The following is a 20,385-nucleotide window of genomic DNA, read 5'->3' on the forward strand; positions in this document are numbered from 1 at the left end:
CACATCGGTTCCTTGAGTGACAGCAAGGAAACGGGACCAGCCCAGATGTCCATCGACTGAAGAATGGACGATGAAAATATGGCACATGTACAAAATGGAATTTTATTCAGCTGTAAAGCAAAGGGAAATTATAGAATTTACACACAAACGGATGGAAATGGAAACCATGGCAGTGGATGGGCTGACCCAGGCCAAGGCGACAAACTCTTCATGCTCTTTCTATGTCGTAGAGCAAAGCTTTGAGGTTTTGCATTTGTGTGTTTAGTTTCAAGTGTCCATAGAGACCAGGAAATTAGAAAGGGGCCATGTGGTTGGGGGAAGAGGCCTGATTTCGGGGAGGGTGACAATAGAACACGTGTGAACACGTATGAAATGACGGTTGAAAGGGAGAATACTGGGAGCGGTAAGGTTTAAATGGAGAAAGGGGTCAGGTACAGGTGGGAGGAAGGACAGGAGGTGGTTGTGTGACCAAAGCTAAAGATCTATGAAGAAGTCACGGGGAAATACAATCTTCTTTAAGTTAAATAAGAAAACTTTTTTTTTCTTAACAAAGAATTTAAGTAGAAGTATTCCACGTGAGTGAATAGTGCTGATTCGAGAAGTCACAGGTAGTCAAGTGAAAATCCCAGTGTCATGTATGTGGTCCTCCCCTACCAGTTACTGGTTAGGAAGTCGCTCCACCCCCGAAATAGCACAGGCTATGGCCTTTGCTCTTGGTTACTCACCAGGACTAGATGGTAAGATGCTACTGCTGAAAACACCATGCATTTTGGTTGCAAAACAAAGAAATCAATCTGAACTTGGTAATGTGTAAGAGTCTCTCACAGGATATGGTCTTGAAGACACGAAAGGGCCCTGGAAAGCAGGAGAGGGCTCTGCAAGGAGGTGAGAGAGGTTTATAAGAATGGGGGTGGGGGGCAAGCGACAGTGATGTTCAGTATAATCAGAATGAATTATATATGTATATATACACGTATATATAAAATTGTCAAGAAATATACTTAATTATTAAAAAAGAAATACTGTAGAAATTAGGGTAATGCTAGGAACTAGATTCTCACCAGAGGTTTTTATGGCTCACGTAGACTCTTAGGTCCATCACAATCCCCGTTTGCCAGAGAGACTGGATCAAAACAGAGAGAGGAGCCAGCGACGTAGTTGAGGAGAAGGGCACTGCCAAGGCTAACGACCTGAGTGAAATCCTTGGAATACAAGGTGGGAGGAGAGAACCAGCTACCCAAACTGTCTTCTGACCTCTACACGGGGATCAGGACGAACATAGCCATACATATGCGTGTGCTCACACACAACAAATAACAAAAATAAGATGCGGATGGGGGTGGGGTGAGAGAGAGAGATTGAAGGAGAGAGATTCTGTTTTGACCAACTGGCTTTCTCCTCCTCATCATGTTGGCTTCTCCCGTGTTTTGATCAGCACCTCTATCATCTACCTTTTCTGTAGAACTGAGACATTTTCTTATCTCCTTCTACCGAGTAAGGATTCTGCACACTAGTTTATCTACTAGCTGATTTCCCTTTTCCAAGTTCCCCTGTCTAACTCTCCGTTCCTCAAAAATGTGAAGAAAAACTAACATTTAACCCCACATGAGAGCCAAATGAATTGAGTTAGTTTCACTGCCCCTTCCTCTCAGTAGCTTGGGACTGGGCCGTGGAGGTCATCTCATTCAGAAAAAGAGAATGTCCCTACTATGTAAGCCAGAAGTTCAGAGTACTAACTTCCTTGGTACAAGTCATATGGCGACAGCTGTGCTCTCTGAGAGTGATGGCATTTTGAAACAGACTGGCCCCAGATTTACAGCCAACACAGGCAGGTCCTGCATAGTGCTTCGAGACGAATGCTAGTTCTGTGTCAAGGAACCTGGCCAGGTACTAGGGAGCCTTGGTGGCATCATAAATTGTCAATGGGGTTTCCCATGAGATTACCAGAAACTGTAGGTTTTTATAGCTTGGAAATGAGAAAGGCCTTAATCAAACATTAATTGTGTTGGGATCCTTAATTCTCAGCTGGCTACAGGCTCCAACCAGACTCCTGGGAGAGGGGACTCCTTCTCCTCCTCATGTCTCCATAAACTTCCATCTCTTTATGTCCTGCCCTACACACAGACCCGCAGACAACTGGTCTCCATGAGTCCTATGAATGTGGAAGTGGGCTTCTTTGGGTAGAGTGCAATATTCTATCTCATCCTTTAGGGATTTCAGGTTTGTGACTGTCTCAAAGGCTCATCATCTTCAGCATCCCAGCATGAGATTCAGGTTTACACAGAGGGCCAGAGGTACGCATATCTCAGCAGTTCTGGTCAAAGGTTGGCTCTGCGCATCACTTACCCTTTGTTGTCTCCCTGAAAGGGGGACGAACAAGTTGTCAGAACTGTGTGCCATCTCTTCCTGGGAGACAGGCTCCCTGTCTGTGGGACATCAGGGCCCCCGCCTTTTCCTTCCCCAGTATGAGACTCCTGGGGAAATTCCAGTTCCCTGTAGTCTATTGTCTCAGTGGTCTGGTTTTTAAGGGGAGTGGCACACCGTCATTCTTTATGATGTCGTTGTTTCTTCCCAGACTAGTATACCACGTTTCCTCCTTTTCTTTCTGCCCTGTGGCCTCTGCCGTTTCCCAAGCCCACTCAGGCCATCTCACGGCCTTTTGTACTGATCTTTCTTTGCTTGGAGTGTTCTTTCTCCAAGGCAGCTTGGTTAGCAAGCCCCAGAGATCTGCCTGTCTCCATCTCCCGACTCCAGGATTGCCAGTGTATGCCACCATGCTGCTTTCCTTTGCATATGGTGCTCTGGATCAAACCCATGTTCAACACTCTATTGCCTGAGCCATTTCCCCAACTCTGTGGTGAACTTTAAAAAAAATGAGCAATCTCTCCATACCTAAAACCCTCTTAAATTTCTGTGTTTTCTCTCCTTTAAATCTATGATATAAAAATAATCTGATATGCTCATTTTCTTTTCCTTTTGTCTATCTCTGACTTTTCCCCCACTTCTCTTTTCTCTATGAGACATATTTTACAGTGTTAAATTAGTACCGTCTGTGTACTCTGTATTGACATGGCTCAATATGCATTTATTAACGAATAAGTAATGAGTAAGTAAGAATAAATGCATGCTGCTTTTCTTTGTCCTGTTATTAGTCAAGGTCCTCTAGGACAGAGCCAATAAAATGAATATATATTAAAAGGCTATTTATTAGATGGGCTTATACAGTATAGTCTACTAATCCAAAAATAGCTATTTCATGTTGGGGAGGCCAAGAATTCAGTAGCTGCTTAGTCTTGTGAGCCTGATTGTGGCACTTGTCCCAATATAGTGCTGAAGGCCTGGAGGATTCCTGAAAATCTGCCGGCCTTTGGTCTGCCTTGGAATCCAAAGAAACTGACTCAAATGTCAGCAAAGGAGTCAGTAATAGCCATGGAATAGAGGAACTGGCCAGCAAGCTGGTGAAAAGTAGCAAGCTGGTGAAAAGCAAGATTCCTTCTTCCATCTCCTTTTTATCTGGGCTGCCACTTAAGATGCTTCCCACAGTAAGGGTGTGTCTTTCCACTTCAAATAATACCCAGGAAGTTTCTCACAGTTGACCCGGTGGCTGTCTTCTCAGTTCATTCCAGATCCAGCCAAGTTGACGAGCAAGATTAATCATCACACCTGGATTGGCCTTGATCTTGACCTCCACAGAGAAATATCTTTCTTTCTTTCTTTTTTCTTTTGAGACAGAGTCTCACTATGTAGTCCTGGATGACCTGGAACCCACTCACAAAAACCCATCTGCCTCTGCCTCCTGAGTGCTGGGTTCAAAGTCATGTGCCACCATAACCAATACCTTTTGATTTTTTTTTTACACAAAATTGTGATGGTTGGTTTTAATTGCAATTTGACACAGTCTAGAGTTTCCTCTAAAGAAAGTGTCTGGGATTATTTAGATTAGTTTGGCTGTGTGTGTGTGTGTGTGTGTGTGTGTGTGTATAGTAATTTTGAGTATGGTAATTAAGGTGGGAAGGTCAGCCCAGCCCACTCTTGGTAGCAGCATTCCATAGGTAGGCAATCCTGAACTGTGTAAGAGTGAAGCAATGGTGTTAGAGAGATTGCTCCGTGATAAAGATACTTGTTCTTGCAGAGGATCCAGGCTCAGTGCCTCACACCTACATGGTGGCTCCCCATCATCTGTAACTTCAGTTCCAGAGGACTCAAATTCTCTTCTGAGTCCCTGGGCACCACAAATGTGCATGGTACATATACATGAATACAAGAAAAATTATACGTACACAGAACAGAAATAAATCCATCTTTAAAAAAGAGTGTGATTTGTCAACTTTTTAAGCCTACCTGTGTAGATCTTGGCCCTTTCAGAATTTTCTCAGGGCAGAGCAATTGAAATACACTTGCCTGGCACATTCTATAGATTACATCTGGGAAAGCACAAAAGCAAGGCAGAAGGCGATATCCAAATTCAGGGCCCTCTGACCAGACTGGCTTCTATAGCTATGTTCTGACATCCAACAAGAATAAACATATCTTATAAATTAAATGTCAATGTTTGTCACAGGAGGCCTGGAATCATGTCCAGGAACAGTCCAGGGAACAAAGGGCACCCGAGGTAAAAGGCCCCCAGTTCCCCAAGGCATTGCTCACCACGGGTCGTCCTTCTGACCGTGTTCTGACGGAGATTAGCTGATCATGAATATATTCACTACATTCCGATCTTGTTAGTGGATGTGAGAAGACTGACTCCCTCAGGCACCCTGCTGTGACGTTTGTGAGCTGGAACCTGGAACTGGGGATGCCACAGCAGCAGGAACAAAACCAACACAAGCAGTTTCCACTTTTGATACGCAAGCTCTTACCTGTATGTGCAAATAAGTCTGCCTTGTGTTTTGAAATTGCAACACATTTGTTAGTGTGCCTTTGCATCTGAAATCGCAGGTCCCCTGGTAAGGTTCATGACCAGCACCTTCCCTCTCTGTACATGCAAGGTCTTATAGCCCCAAGGGCCAAGAGAGCCCTTGGAGAGAACTTGGATGGCTTAGGAAGTGAGGATGCCTGGAAACTAATTCCGACTGTCCTGAAACGGTGATGTCATCGGGACACTGACATGGGGCATGCTGCTTCCCAACCACAGTGCATGTCCAGCTCTGGCTGTGAGACAGTCTTAGATGAAAACCCACTTTTCCGATTTTGTGAATGTTTTAATGTTTACTAGAGTTTAATAATCATATAAACCTAAGGTTTTTGTGGGTCTTACTGCCTGGGAACTCCTCTAAGAAAAAGAGAAGAAACATGTTGGTTTAAAGAAAATAATATTTAAGCAGTAATATAGGTGATGTGTGCTGGGTTGAGACCCTAAAGTTCACGAGTCTTAATGCCTTGCATCCAGAATGTGACCTATGAAGGTAAAATAAGATAAACATGAGGTCATTATGGTGGGCACTCAACTCTTTGTGACCAGCGTCTTCTGAGAAGAGTTGGATAGCACAGACACATTTAGAGGGTGCTCCGTAAAGACACAGAAAGAAGATGGAGGCAGTGAGAGGGGCCTCAAGCAATAAGCGCCTCGGTGACACTTTGATCATGAACTTGGAGGCTACAAGATTGCAGGAGAGTAATTCTGTGGCTGAAGCCACAGACTGGCATTTTATTATGGGAGCACCATCAAACCAACACAACCGGGAAGTACAGAGGTCAAGCAGGTTGAGGTGGTACCCAAGTGAATGATAAAGACCTGGGCTTCACCCACCTATCATCCCTTCCAGTTTCCAGATGCTAGGAATTGGAGTCTTGGTCTTTTTGCTATACAGACGACAGGTCCCTAAGGACTGTATAAGTACACCTGAGAGGCAACTGGAGTCCTGAGGGTGGATCGTTGGTGTTACTTTCCCACAGGTTCAGACCTTTAAGAACCACAGGGTAGGCATGGAGAAATGTATCTGTGGAGAAATGGATGTCTGGAGCAGTGACATCCACCACAGGAGGCCAGAGTCCTGCTCCCAGGGCTCACAGGCTATGCTCCGCCCTCAATTGCCACACAGCTTCTTGAGCAGCTTGAAGGATGCTCCTCCCTTCTTTTCTCCCGCTCTCCTAGAACGCCGGTTCCCCAGGAAGGGGAGGAGTTCTTCCTGGTGCGGAGGCCACCGTCGCCAAGGCAACGCTGGTTTACTGGGCCCAACGGATTACACGGCCTGGGGCTGCAGGCGGCCGCGTGGCCTGGGGGGCAGCGCCAGCAGCATGGACAGCTTGTACGTGGAGGAGGTGGCCGCCTCCCTAGTCAGGGAGTTTCTTAGCAGAAAGGTAATGGCTGTGCACTCCGAAGCCCAGGAGACCGCTCTAATGGTGGGGGGCAGCCTGGGGTTTCCGGTAGTACCTTTGCACCTTCGGGGGTGGGGGAGCATTCCACCTCTTCTGTTCGCCTCAGATTCCCCCAAGAGCGCACCTTTTTCCGCGATCGGGAAACTACATTTCCCAGAAGCCAGTCCTTCCTAGTCCGAGTCCACTTCCACGAAGGAAACGGGCCTTTGGTCTGCTGCCCTCCCTTGGCACCACTGTCACGGCAGTGCCAGGTTGGCAAAGGTGTCCAGGGCAGAGCAAGTTCTCCCAGCCTGGGGCATAGGGCATGTCTCTAGGAAAGAGCTTCTCAAAGGAAAGTTCTGGACCGTCAGTCCTCTGTTCATTTAAATAAAAAGTGGAAATTCCAGCTGCTGCATGAGCTTTTGTAGAAGAATTATGTAAATCCTCTTATGCCTTGTCCCAGAAGACTTTTCAAAGTGTTTATAAGTTAGGAGCATGGTGGGCACCCCGTGGGGTGTAGGAGAGGAGGGTGCTTCCTGGGCGCCAGGAGTCGGGCATTGGTTTGTATTTTACATGAAGTGACTGGGGACCATGCTCTAAGGGATCTGTGTTTCCAGGTGATGTCATATTCAGCTGGTCCAAAGGGTACTTGTTTGAGATGGAAACACACACACACACACACACACACACACACACACGTTTGAATGGAACAAAGGGGAAGGATTTGATGGTGGAAGTTTAGATACATGTTACTCGTTTGCAGTGTAAATTTGACCTTACTACCTCATCTCTCTAAACAGGAAGTTTGCAATTCCACTCATGTGTAATGCAATTAGTGATAGACAGGCAGCACCCATGCACGACATCTGATGCTTATACACAACCTGCACATGGATATTCAACTTTACACTTGCTTCCCCAGCTCTGAGTGAATCTGTTTTAATATGCCTGTGTGCTATTTATTATGATTTATGTTTATTTTGAAACACTATGGTACATCTGGCTTCATAGTATCTGCTTTGATCTTCTATCCCCGAGTCTTGGTTAGCGTTGGGTCACCAGTGACATGGGCTCAGAGGTGGATCGCGGATGCTAAGTCTAGGCGCTGGATGTAGAGGTGTCAGAGAAGTTGTCATCCCTTGAGTGCAGTCCAGAGCCCTCACCAACATCCCGGGATCCCACTGCTCGGCCCCAGCTTACATTCCCAATCTGCTTCTAGCTGTTCCTTCCTGTTTCCCTTGATGTGTTCTGTCCTGCGACAGGGTCTGTTTCACTCCCATGATCAGACTTGATCAGGATTGGTCCTGGGCTCACCTTGACTGTTTACTCATTGGTTCTTACGTTACAGCTGTCACACCTGCTTGTCCCTTTTAGGCAGGGTCAACAAGGTGACCTCCCAACTGGGTAACACCTCCAAACCCATCTACCTGCCTGACCTCCTCTTCCTCCCATTGTTTTATCTAAAAGGGGTGGATGGCTTTATGATGGATGGCTTTATGCCAACTTGACATAAGCTAAAGTCATCTGAGAGGAGGGAACCTCAATTAAGAAAATGTCTCTATAATAAGATCAGGCTTTATGCAAGCCTGTAGGACATTTTTTAATTAATGATTGATGGGGAGGTCCCAGCCCATTATGAGTAGGGCTGTCCCTGGGCTGGTGATCCTGGGTTCTATAAGAAAGCAGCTGAGCAAGCTATGGATCCTTCCATGACCTCTGCATGGAAACTCCTGCCTCCATGTTCTTGCCCTCTTTGAGTTCCTGTCCCAGCTTCCATCAGCTGTGAACAGTGAACAGAAGTGGAAGCTGAATGAACCCTCCCACCCAAGTTGGTGTGGTCATGGTGTTCATCACAGCAATAGAAACTCAAGCTAGGATATTCACAAAATCACAGAGAGCCAAAGCTATGGGCTAGGGCAACTGCGTGTGTTTTGGTGGTGGTGGTTGGGGTGGTTCTGAGACAGGTCATGTCTACGTTGCCCTGGCTCTTTTCAAGCTCTTTCTGTAGCCCAGGCTGTATTCAGACTCTTGGTTCTCCTGCCTCTGCTTCTGTGCTTGGATTGCAAGTGCCCACCACCATGTCCAGGCGCAATCACTTTCCCATTGCTTCTGCTCTGGGGGTTGCTTCTGGGCCTGCCTCCTTCTCACCACCATCTTTTCTCCAACAGACGCGCATTTGTTTCTCTCTGTTCTATTCCTTAAGACCCCATTCACTCTCCCTGGTTCAACACTGTGTGCCTCTCTCCTTCCCCCCCCCCCCCATTCACTTTTCATCAAAACTCATGGCAGACAGCGAGTTTGGTTTTGTTTTCCAGCAGTTGGCGCCATGATAAAGTTCTGAGGACAAAGGCTGAGGGAAAAGTTGGGGCCTACCTAGCTAGCATTTGGAGTCAGGGATCCATCAGGAACAAGGGATATCTCTGGCCCTGAAGGAAGGGGTTGAGACCTCTCCTGCAGGTGTTGGGTGGTCGTAGTGTCTTGTGTGGGAGGAAGCAGCTGTCTGGTTGTTTTCATATGGGGATGCCAAGCTCCTGGGGATGCAGGATTCCCCCTGTTTATTGTTGCCAGACCTTGGTCTTTGTGTGTTTAGGGTGGGTGAATGGTGGTGGTTTGCTGGTGACTTGGCAGTTATCCATGAGCTGCTCTGTAGGGGACAGGGTGCCAGTCAGGCTTCCTGGCTAGACCAATGTGGATCATGTGACTTCAAACATGTCTCCTGACTTCCTCAGCTGAGAAGTCAAGGGAACAATTGTTGGCCTTTTGACTGTGTTTTGTTTCAAACTTCCGTTTATTTTTAAAGGTTGGTCTTTCATGGCCCCATGTCTAGGCCAGACACAGAGCCCCCGAGCTGGCTTTCGGCAAGCTAGTTACCTGGATTTCATTGTTGTTTATAAAATAAGTGCACAACCCCAGCCTTAGCTGACCTCAAGTCAAACTGACAGAGCTATCAAGCCCATTGGCTTCATGAGAATGAATTCTGAAGTCAGCTCTGTGGCCGTGCCATGGCCACACAAGGAAGGCAGATGAGCTTAGTCCTAATGAGTCCCAGCGTTTTCTGTTTACCGTGCGTCAGAGAGGAGAAGGTTTTTATTTCAGAAGGCCCGCAGTGACTCAGACTTCTTCCCTCAGGGGTTGAAGAAGACGTTTGTGACCATGGACCAGGAGCGCCCCCGCTGTGAGCTCAGCATCAACAGTAGAAACAATCTCCGCAAAGTTCTCCACCTGGAGTTTCTCTACAGGGAGAACAAGGTATGCGTCTTTTGTCTTTTGAGGTGCGAGCCTGCTGGTGTCCTTACACCCGGGGCCTGGCAGCTGTGGCAGGAGGTTTGGGGATTGGCCAAGATGACAACTTTCAGAGTGAACTAGGTACACCCCACCAGGCCTGAGCGTCCCCTGGTGGGTCTGAGGTAACCGAGTCTGTGCCTGAGAAGCTGAGTTCTCTGTGCCTTTTTCCCCTACCCAGTGGTAGCTCTAGTAAGATTGTTTAAGGATATGTTATGCAGTAGTATTTTATAAAATAAGATTTCCTTTCTGTGGCTGTAAGTCTCTTGTGACTTAGGTCAGCAGAGGTGAAAGCTAGGTTTAGCACACCCAGGGGGGTGGGAGTTGAGACAGCCAAGGGGACATGTTTACATGTCTTCTTGAGGTATGGAGAGACCCCTGGCCCTAGATTCCCTACCCCACCGAACTGTTGTCACAGTGCCCTGGAGGCTTCTCCCATGCCCTCTATTTGAAGTAGAACGCTTTGTCTCAGTAGAGTCTGCCTTCCTCGTGCACAGACTGTGTGTCCGTTTCATGTTGTGTCCTCATATTTAATGAGTTGTCTTATGACTTATTGACGAATCCTTATGTATCTGTGTGATATGTGAAGGCAGAAGCTATAATCCTGACTTAAATTTTCTTTCTGTTAGAAGAGTCCTCTCCAGGAAATGTTCCTTCATGCCTGGGCATGACAGACCTAATAGTTAGAGAGAGAGAGATTGGTGAATATCACCTTGTTCTGTGTTTGTCGTACTTTAAAAAGAAAGCCGACAAGTGCCATCTCATGCGGAAGTCTGACAGTGAGCATAAGGGAAGCCATGCTATGTTGAGTAAGGGGAGGATGTTTTGCCGGCTTCCGGGCCCACTTCTCTGGGCACAGGACCAAAGCTCTGAACCCACTGGTATGATGGGAATTTGCCCTTTGAGGAGTGCTGTGGGCCAAAGAGGCTGTTTGATATCTGACTAGGATAGAAATCTTTTTTCTTTTTTTGTCTCCTGAGACACAGTCTTATTCTGTAGCCAAGGCCTGGCCCAAACTTATTAGGTAACTTAGGCTAGCCTCAAACCATGGCAATTCTGCTTCAGCCTTCTGAGCATTGGAATTACAAGTATGTGTGCTACCAGGCCCAACACTGGGCTAGAGATTGATTTTCCAAAGAAGACTTGGGTTTGGGGAGATGGCTCAGTGGTAAGAGTCTGAGTCTCCAGCAACCACATTAAAAAGCTAGTGTGGCCATGCATTCCTCTCTCACCAGCACTAGGGAGCAGAGACGGGTGGATCCTAGGAATTTGCTGGCCAGCCAGCTTCCCGTGCAGTGAGACACCTTATCTCCAGGCAATAAGGCAGACAATGATAAAGGATGGTACCTGACACCCCCTTCTGACCTCCTCGTGCCTGTGAACTTCCATGCACACCTGCACACTTACGTGCATGTATCTCTCTCTCTCTCTCTCTTACACACACACACACACACACACACACACACACACACACACACCCCACCGCCTCCCACACATAAAAATAAATAAAATGAAATGAAATCCTAACTGACTGAATAGGCATATAGGAATGAAAACAAGTCTGTTTGGGATACCCAGAGAAATCTCCAGATCCCTTGACAACTCACCGACTGTGTATGGTGTGGCAGAGAGGACCTTGGGTCAGCTTGCTCTGTGTAAGTGCCAGATGGGGTTCCAGGCAGGTCTGCAGACCCCAGCCGCTGGCCTTCAGCTTACAGTAACTCTGTCTGCAGGAGCCCTTAGGATTCCATTGAGGAGGTTAGGCCCTGGCAGCCAAGTGAGGCCGGCCAGAGACCGAGGCATCCCATAGGACCTTTGTCCTTGTGTCCTCTGTACAAGTGTGTGTGTGTGCAGGCCTGGATCCAGGTATGTTGACTTAGTAGCTCTCTATCCTTCCTCTGCTGAGATGTTCATGGTGGGGAGATGTTTCACAGGGACTGGGACCTTCACCCAGAAAATCCAAAGGACCATACTGGTCCCTGGGATTTTATGTAAAACCACTTGCACTTAATTTCTCAGAAGTACCTTGTCATTTATTTTCATGTTTTCACCATACCATAGTCTCTACAGTAACGATTATCTTCAAAACTTAAGGCTTCATCAGACCTGGGTAAATCTCTGACTGTTTGACGTAAGCAGTAGTTTTTAGCCATGATAGAATGAATTGGAGCCTCTGTTTTAAAGACATGGATGTTTATTAGTCATCTGTTTTGAGATCCACGGAGCCCAGAGTTCACTGACCCCAGGGAAATGCTACAGCTCAGTATGAATATTCCTAGTACCTTGTTTTTCCTGAGACGTAAGTGATGGATTAGAAAACCCATGTAAGACTGAGGTCTACGGAAATGTTATTAGCTTCACCGTGAGGCCGTGTGTCCCCTGTGAGCTTTGTGATGTAAGGACTCACAAAAGTGTTACATGGGCAGCCAAGTAGCCCAGAGTGCCTAACTGAGAGAAAAGGCAGGCTGTTTGAAATAAATTTCACATGTTTTCTTCAACTTGCTTCATTGTAATCTTCTTAATTTAGACCAAGACAAAATTTTTGGTTTTATAAAAACCAAGTAAATAAGCCCATTATTCCCAACTTTAACTATCTGGTAAGGCTGTTGAACTCAGTGTTTTCCACGGGTAATGGATCTTGGCCAGAGAGGAATAACAGGGGACGGACTTGACGTATGCTGAGGGCTCCACACCAGGTCCTTCATCGGACACCTGGCTGCTCCGACTTGGCATACACGGCGTGCAGGCCCATGTCGGGCCACAGCTCAGCAGGACCGCATGCTCCCAGCTCAGCTCTTGGGATGGGACTGATGCATGCCAGATTCCTGAAGCTCCGACAACTAGGTGACTGTTCAGATTGTTTGGGGGAAGGGGTTTAGAAGAAATCAAAGCTCTAATTGTTGCTGTTTGGGTTTAGTAAGTCTCAGTTGGTCTCATATTTAAGAAAAAAAAGGCTAGAAAACACTGATATCATTTATTCTAAAAACAATTGTTTGCAGAGTTTCTTCACACTTATATATATGTTTTAATCTTTGGGGTATAACCTCAGTCAGTCCCAGATGACTCTGCCTTTCATCTTAGCCTCTGGCTCCAGGGTCTGCAGTTACTAATGGTCAGTGAAAAGAGGGATCATCCACTGTGTTAGTTACCTTGGTCTTTGCCATGACAAAACACCTGGCAGAAATGACTTAAAGGATGAAACGTTTATTTGGGATCATGATTTTTGATAGTTTGGTCCATCATGATGGGTAAGATACGGTGGCTTATAACATGATGTACATCAGTGAGGCTGGAATCAGGGGCAGCTATGCCCTTCAAAATCCTGCCCCTTGTCATCTGTTTCTGCCAGCCAGGTCCTGTCTACTAAAGGCTCCACACACTTCAAAAGAGTACCACAAACTGTTGACTAAGAACCCAGAACATGAGCCTGTGGGGGACATCCCAGATTCAAGTCATAACACTCACTACTATGTGTTCAGGCCTCAACTGCTCCTCGGCTCTGTGGAGGCCAGAGAGATGGTGGGAGGAAAGAAGTGACTGTTTTCAGTGGTCTTCTGACCTCTACACACTTGCAGTGGCACCCCTGCCCTAGAAATGAAGTGGAATACAGAATTAAATTAAATTGTGTTTTCTTAATGAAAGGATATATCTCTTCTAGTTGTTTCTATAGGGAAAGAACGCAAAAGGAAATTAGCTTTGGACATCCCTCTGTTCATGTCACAATGCACAAGACGTTTGTTCTTTTCGAGTAGATTTTGTCTTTGTCTCTGCATCCCTACCCAGTAATGCCTGGCACACAAATGAGTAGGTGTGTGTTTGCTGGAAGTGTGTAGTGTGATGGGAACGCTGGTGACCTGTGTCAAAGAATCGGGATGGTCATCTTTTCACCCTTCTCTTAATGCTGTGCATTCAATTAATGATATTTTTTTCCTTCCCAATGATAGGCAAAGGAAAAGCCTCTAAAAACAAACCTTGAGCTCATTACCAGATACTTTCTGGCTTATTCTGGGAACACAGACAACTTAAACCAAGAAGACCCAATCCCCACACTTCCGGTTCCAAAGAAAAATAATAAACTGTCTTCGAGGTGCTCAGAGACCACCCTGGTGAATATATATGATCTTTCAGATGAAGACACAGGAAGACGGATGTCCTGGTCAGAAACAGGCAAAGCCAGGTACCTGCCTCTTCCCCGCCTCTTCACTCTGCCTAGCAGCTTGCGTTGCTGCCGTAACAAATCACAGGGACAGTGAGTGTTCTCCAGGAATCAGAACCATGTCAGCCTTCCCTAACGTCAGCTGGGTCTCAGCGTCAGCATCATTTACAGACTACCTTCACAGCAGCACCCAGCCTGCTCTCTCAGCCGCAACCTGTGCATCCATTTTGACCCCGTTTGTTCTCCTCAGCCCATGGGATGGTCCTGCCTACACCGGGGTGGGTCTTTTCCTATTTAACTAAGCCTTTCTGGGATTGCTCTCACGGATGCACCCAGAGGTGTGCCTCATCAGTCTCCCAGGGGAGTCTGAGCCCAGTCGTGTTGACAGTGTGAGTTAATCATCACAGATCTCATAGTTAGGGCTTCCAGGGATCTGGATGTGCACATCTTTGGGTGTCGCTGTTCAGTTTACCCCACTGTATGTTTTGGGGTCTCTGCCACAGAGCCATGTTAGTTTCTTCAAAAGGCCATGAGACTGACCATTTTGTGATGGTTTTTACGTAGGATTTCAAAGGTAGACTTTATATTCCATGATTCCTAAGGTTCAGAGATGTGCTTTGAAATGGGTATATTGTTTTATAATTGAGCCTTCATTATTTGAAAAACAGTTTCACTGGTCTGCAATTATCACATGGTGCACATGGTCTCCAATGGTGTGCATAACTTATATAATCCCATACTGTATGAAGTTACCAATAGTGGGGTTAGCTTCTGGGGAATGGGTCTTTTCTTCCACATGGCAGAAAAGCATTTCTTTCTGGTGGTTAAACATGAAAGATCAGAAGGGAGGTAAAAAGGTGGCCCCTTTTGCAAAGGCATTTGCTGTCTGGTTGGGAAAGTCAGTATTTCTGAGACAAGGAGCAAACCAACAGTGTGGTAGTTGAAGCTTCCAGGTCCCGATCTTACCATTTTCCCAAGCCTGATGCACCTGGCATACTTTTTGTTCCCTTTTCTCTTTTTTTTTTTTTCTTATATCCTGTCAGCTCCTGGTTCCTAGTGATGCTAAATGCTTCCGCCCTTCCTGACCAGATGACAAAGTCTCCTTGTTCACATGTCCATCCTTTTTCCTTGCATAACTCTTATGAGTGCTGTCCTGGGCGTAATGTGGAGGTCAACAAATCCACAGATTCTGCCCTGACTTGGATAGTGTGAGCGTTCCATAGTCCACATTGGGACACGTCATTCCTTGCTTGAAGGTCACAAGACACTCCCTGTCACTTTTAGGAGAAATCCGAGGTACTGTAGGATAACTTTGCAAGTCTGTTCCAGCCTAGCCCCCACTGCTCACTGGAGTGAGCTAGCTCCTTCCCAGGCCTGTGTGCCGAACTTCAGGAATTCTCCAGGCGCTCCCTCCAGCTTCCCCCAGCCTCTCTTGGTCTTGTCCTCTCTGCTTGACATTCCCCAACAATGACACAGTGACTGCTGCATTCACGTGTGGCCCAAGGCTTGCTGGGAGGTGGCACAGTGTTGGTATCAGTGCCATGTATACCAGGGACCAGGAGAAGAAATCTGAGATCAGGAGATGCAGGCCTCTGAGCAGCCCAGGCAAAGCTCCCCTTTACCTCAGTCCTGTTCTTTTTCGCTTCTTGCTTTTTTTCTTCTTTTGAGATTCAAAATCTGGTCATTTCTTTGATACTATGTTTTTTTTTTTTTTTGTTTTTGTTTTGAGACAAGGTTTCTCTGTGTAACAGACTGTCCTGAAACTCCGTATGTAGGGCAGGCTGGCCTCGAACCCACGCAGATCCGCCTGCCTCTACTTCCTGAGTGCTGGGATTGAAGGTGTGTGTCACTACTGCCCGACTATTGCTTTTAAAGACTTATTCTTGACTGTACTCAGACTTTAAAGTAGGAGCTCTCAGTGAGGACAGCCTCCATCTCTGGGCAATCTGTTCCTGGCCTTTTTCCTGGCTTCTTTCATCCTCCTGGCCCCAAGTTTAGCATTTTCTGTACTCTCCTCGTTTTTCTTAGTGTGCTGTTTCTTCAGAGTGATGTGTTGACATCCGTGTTGCAGGGCATGTGGGGTGCTGAATCTTGGGTGCTTTGGTCCTGAGCTTTTTACTTCATTTAAGGGCTTTCTGACCACATAGTACAGAACATCATCTTCTTTAGAGAAACTGCATTAGGATTCTGCTAGCGTTTAGGGTCTTAACTGCTGAAGTACAGTAGAAGCTCTCCAGGAATCATCATCGTCATCTCCCCCCAGTCTCTTCTTCTCTTTCAATAGCCAAGTTGAGAACACTCAGCTTGGCATCAACATGCATCCCTGAACAGACTTGAGCTTCGTCTCTCCAGATCTTGGCCCTTTCTCAACAGCAGGTCCATTCTGCCTTAGGTCAAGACATGTTGCTTCATGGGAAAGCCTTGTTTGTCATTCCCACAGTTTGGACAACGTAAGCCTTCCACTCTTTAACCAGAGCACTAGCACCAGTGTGTGTGGCCATGTGCTTCTCATGGAAAGCACCGAAGCTTGTGTTCATCGTCTACTTCAGTGAGTTTCTGACAGCCAGTTATTGGGAAGATTATACTCAGCTTCATCTTGACATGGCTGACCACTAGGACGCACCACGAAAGGAGAGCACCTTTTGCTTCTTTTTATTGTTTCTAACTTTTTTCTTTTGCTTCCTCCCTGCCCGGTCTTGCACACACACCACTACACACACACACACACACACACACACACACACACACACACACACACACACTTGTGCAGCTTTACTGAACACCTGGAAATGTCAAGTCTGCCCAGCAAGGCCAATTCTGTATGCCCAGCGCTGCACTGCAGGTTCCTTCCTTTATCGTTTGAATCTGCAGGATCCAAGATGCTCTTCAGCTGTCAGCCATTAGGGCTTAGGGTCCCTTCGGGGATCGTCGTCTCTGACTTTTCCTGTACTTTGTTGCACTTGCCCTGGTACCAAAGAGGTGCTTTCTATTTCCTACCTCTACTGACAGGGCCTTGGCTCATTTTCAATAATATATTTATGAATGATGGTTAACTATGGGGTTTATTATTATAATTCATTTGGTGGCTCTGTTTTAATGGAAATATTATGTTTTTGCAGGCATGACAAACATGATGGGGACATACTTGGTAATTTCATATCCCCCAAAAAGAGCCCACACAAAAGTAAGCCTGCGTACACGGTCCTGGGTGACAGCCTCCCTTTGGTTTCTGCGTGGGAGAAGGTGGAGCAGCTTCACTCATCAGAGCCTTGCACAGATGTGAAGAGGGCAGCGGAGAGGACCAGGCCAAAGTCTGGCCTGATCGTCCGAGGCATGATGGCCGGACCTGTCGCCAGCTCCCCGCAGGTGGGACTGCCTCCTTTCTGTTTTCTGTAGTCCTGGGAGTGAGAGATGGGCTTTAGGCACTGCTGGTTGAGAAAGGATGCCTGCAGGGCTTCCTTCTTTCTAGTGGAGTGTCAGCAGTCTCCATTGCTTCCTTGCCCTCAGTTTGCCTGCCTGAATTAGTGAAATGGATGCTTTGATCTCATCTGTCCTTACTGTGAGTGAAGATACACATTCCTGGCCTTGTCTTTGCATTCCTAGAGTAGGGTAACTCCCCTAGTTTAGAGACTATCATTGCTTACCACCGTGATTAAAGAAGAGTAGAAATCCTGGTCCTAAAGCTATCAATTTTCTCTCTCTCTTCCTTCCTTCCTTCCTTCCTTCCTTCCTTCCTTCCTTCCTTCCTTCCTTCCTTCCTTTCTTCCTTCCTTTCTTTCTTTCTTTCTTTCTTTCTTTCTTTCTTTCTTTCTTTCTTTCTTTCTTTCTGAGATAGGGATTCTCTATAGCTTTGGAGCCTGTTCTGGAACTAGCTCTTGTAGACCAGGCTGGCCTTGAACTCACAGAGATCTGTCGCTTTCCTCTGCATCCTGAGTGCTGAGATTAAAGGTGGCTAATTTTTTTTTCTTTCAGAAAAACTGTAGAAATTTCACTCACTACTTGGTGGTTTTCTTTAAGGAGGGGGCATGATTTGATCTCATTAGGTGGAAGGGTACATCAAATGAGAGGACAGCATGAAAGAAGTTTTCAAAACAATAGATGGGAAAATAGCAGCATCACGTCCTGTATCAGTAACATGGGGGGCCCTGGCAGGCCTACACTGGTTGTCTGTGGAGGCCACTTCCTCTCACTTAGCTGTGTGTCTGTGTCTGGGTGAGTGTGTTGATGCCGACACTTATCTTTTCACTCTTGTGGAGTTAGAACAAAGGAGGGGGGATCCTCTCCCTGCCTCATCCAGTCCCGTGGGGCCTTTGATTGGGAATTTCATTTCTCTTGGCTGAGGTTCTTGTTGGACTGCTATCAGAAATCACCTAGGCATCTCTGGCGTTTCTATATTCTTATGGTCACACATCTTGGTGTGCTGGTGAAGGAGTGGGAGTCTGGTTCCCTGCGTGGCTCACACCTCACCTGGTGCTGTGTCCCATCCAAGGCATCTTGTCAAAGAAGAAACTTCATAAACTGGACCCTGTCAGATGAAAGTGGCCAGCAAGGTTGGAGAGAAGTCAGGAGGAAAGTTACTCTTTGGTAGTGTTGAATTTGGAAGAGATGATTCTTCTTGGCAGTATGTAAGAGATTTCTCCAAATGTGGAGGGGGGAGTAGCCTCGTCCCAGGGTGGCAAATATTTGGTTTTCACACATTGGTGCCATCCCATAATGCCTTTCTCTGGCAGTCATTACTGGTCAGTGTTAGTGCTCCATGAATGGCCACCACCCGTGGAGTGGTGTGGTAGCATTATGAGAGGAACTCATAACTCTTTGGTTTAGTCTGAGGCTCCTGAGGGCTGTCACATGTGTGTGTGGCACATGTGTTTGCTCATGGACCTTTGCAGGGTGGAGTGGTATGGAGTCCCCTGAGGCTCTGGGAAGTGAGGCTGCATCCCTGGTTGGGAGTTGGCTTGAGGATTGTACGTTAGAGCTGCCTCAGTGGGGACAGCATGCTCCTCTCCCTGCTGGGGACATGGTAAGGGAGGGAGCCTGTCTAGGTACAAGTTTAGACTTCAGCAGTGGCGCTCAGACTTTTTAGTCTCAGGATCCCTGTGGCTCTTGTATATAGGGGCACTGTATCCATTGACATTTGCTATATTGGAAATTAAAACTTGGGCCTGGAGGGATAACTCAGTGCTGCTCCTCAAGAGGTCCTGAGTTCAGTTCCCAGCACCCATCTTGGGTTGTTCATAACTGCCTGTAACTCCAGCTTAAGGGATCTGACTCCCTCATTTGGCCTCAGGTAGCCCAGGCAGACCTCAAACTTGCTATCTAGCTGAGGATGATCTTGAGCTTCTGACCTTCCTGCCTCCGTTTCCCAATGGCTGGAATTAATAAGTGTGTGCCACCACATCTGGCGTATGTGGCACTGGGGTTTACACCTAGGGCTTCACTTCTGCTAGGCAAGTACACTATCAAACCAGGTTTCATCCCCATCCCTCAGTGTGGAACCTTAAACCACAACACGTGCTTTTTGTGCTTTCTTAGTTCCCATAGGCCTATCACGCGTGTTGAATCTTTTATTCCTGTATGATTAAGTAGCACAATGCACCACCAGTCATGTGAAATATATCGGTTACTGAGTCATACGGATCTTCTAAATGGGGACAGCTCATTATATGGAAAACATAAATAAAAAAACAACACATCTGTTGATGTGACCACCAAAGATTGCTGGAATTTTAAGTCTCTCCCAGCCCCCAAGCTCTTGATGTCGGATTCCCGAAAGTTCTGGTTTTTACCCTGCAGCTTTGTGTTTTATCACTGAGAACAGGGCATCATTTGTTTCCCTTGGTGTGACAAGCTCAGTTTATTTTCAAGAAATGCCTGCCAAATTCCAAGTCTGAAACGCCGTGGTCTGTCTGCCGTTCCCTGAAAATAACAGCAAGCTCACTTCACTGACAGCTAGACGGTTACGCAAGCTGTAGCCACTCTCCTTCCTGCTGGGCCAGTGGGCCAGTGGGCACATGTGCCTCCTGTTTGGTTGCATGGAATGCTGAAGATGGGTGCTGTGTACTCCAGACTGAGAGGGGTTAAAACTGCTTAAACAAAAGCTCCCGAGGGCCTGTTCTCCAGGTAAATCAGTGTTCTAGTTGTTCCCTAAAGCTCACATTTGTGTAAAAAGCCAGCAGTTTTTCCTACTGACCATATTTCTACTGTCTCAGTCAGCTGCCTGCCATTCTGACAAGGTGTCTGAGGATGGATATTACATAGACAGGGTGTTTATTTAGGCCATAGTTTTGGAGTCTTGGAGTCTTAAGACTCCTGTGTGCTTGGACTCTGGTGAAGACCTTTGGTCTACATGGCACAGTGGATGCCACCATGGCATGAGTGTGTGTGGGAGAGGCAGGCTATGTGTATGAAAAGGGACTCAGGGAGGTTCCAGGTTCTTTTTCAACACGCCATTCTTATAGGACTATATCCAGTCCCATGAGATCAGTATTGATCCCCTCAAGGGCTGCTGCCTCTATGACCCACTTGCCTTTTGCTGGGCCCGACTATTTCAAGCTTCCTCCAACTTAACACCATCAGGCTCCCAGCATATGGACCATGAGGACACACTCGAGTCATATCTAGTTACTTTGAGGTTTTATTTGAACTCCGGA

At 46.7% G+C, this 20,385-nt stretch overlaps 1 protein-coding gene across 4 annotated transcripts in view; it reads left to right on the forward strand.

The window, feature by feature from the left end:
• Positions 1-5,326: 5,326 nt before the first annotated feature.
• The window catches only part of Mindy4 (MINDY lysine 48 deubiquitinase 4), a 110,408-nt gene continuing 95,349 nt past the window's right edge, over positions 5,327-20,385 (forward strand). For 2 of the 4 annotated variants that reach the window (XR_007594172.1, XM_050155433.1), the window contains exons 1-4: positions 5,327-6,300; positions 9,427-9,546; positions 13,524-13,756; positions 16,855-17,101. Coding sequence is in view for 3 of the 4 variants with exons in the window: in XM_050155433.1 (XP_050011390.1) it covers positions 5,926-6,300; positions 9,427-9,546; positions 13,524-13,756; positions 16,855-17,101 (975 nt within the window). In the remaining variant the exon portion in view is untranslated. The remainder of the gene's footprint in view (positions 6,301-9,426; positions 9,547-13,523; positions 13,757-16,854; positions 17,102-20,385) is intronic. The other 2 variants (XM_050155431.1, XM_050155432.1) reach the window with 2 other exon arrangements.

Source organism: Alexandromys fortis, unplaced genomic scaffold, assembly GCF_014885135.2.
Source record: "Alexandromys fortis isolate MF-2015 unplaced genomic scaffold, M_Fortis_MF-2015_v1.1 scaffold_93, whole genome shotgun sequence".
NCBI lineage: Eukaryota > Metazoa > Chordata > Mammalia > Rodentia > Cricetidae > Alexandromys > Alexandromys fortis.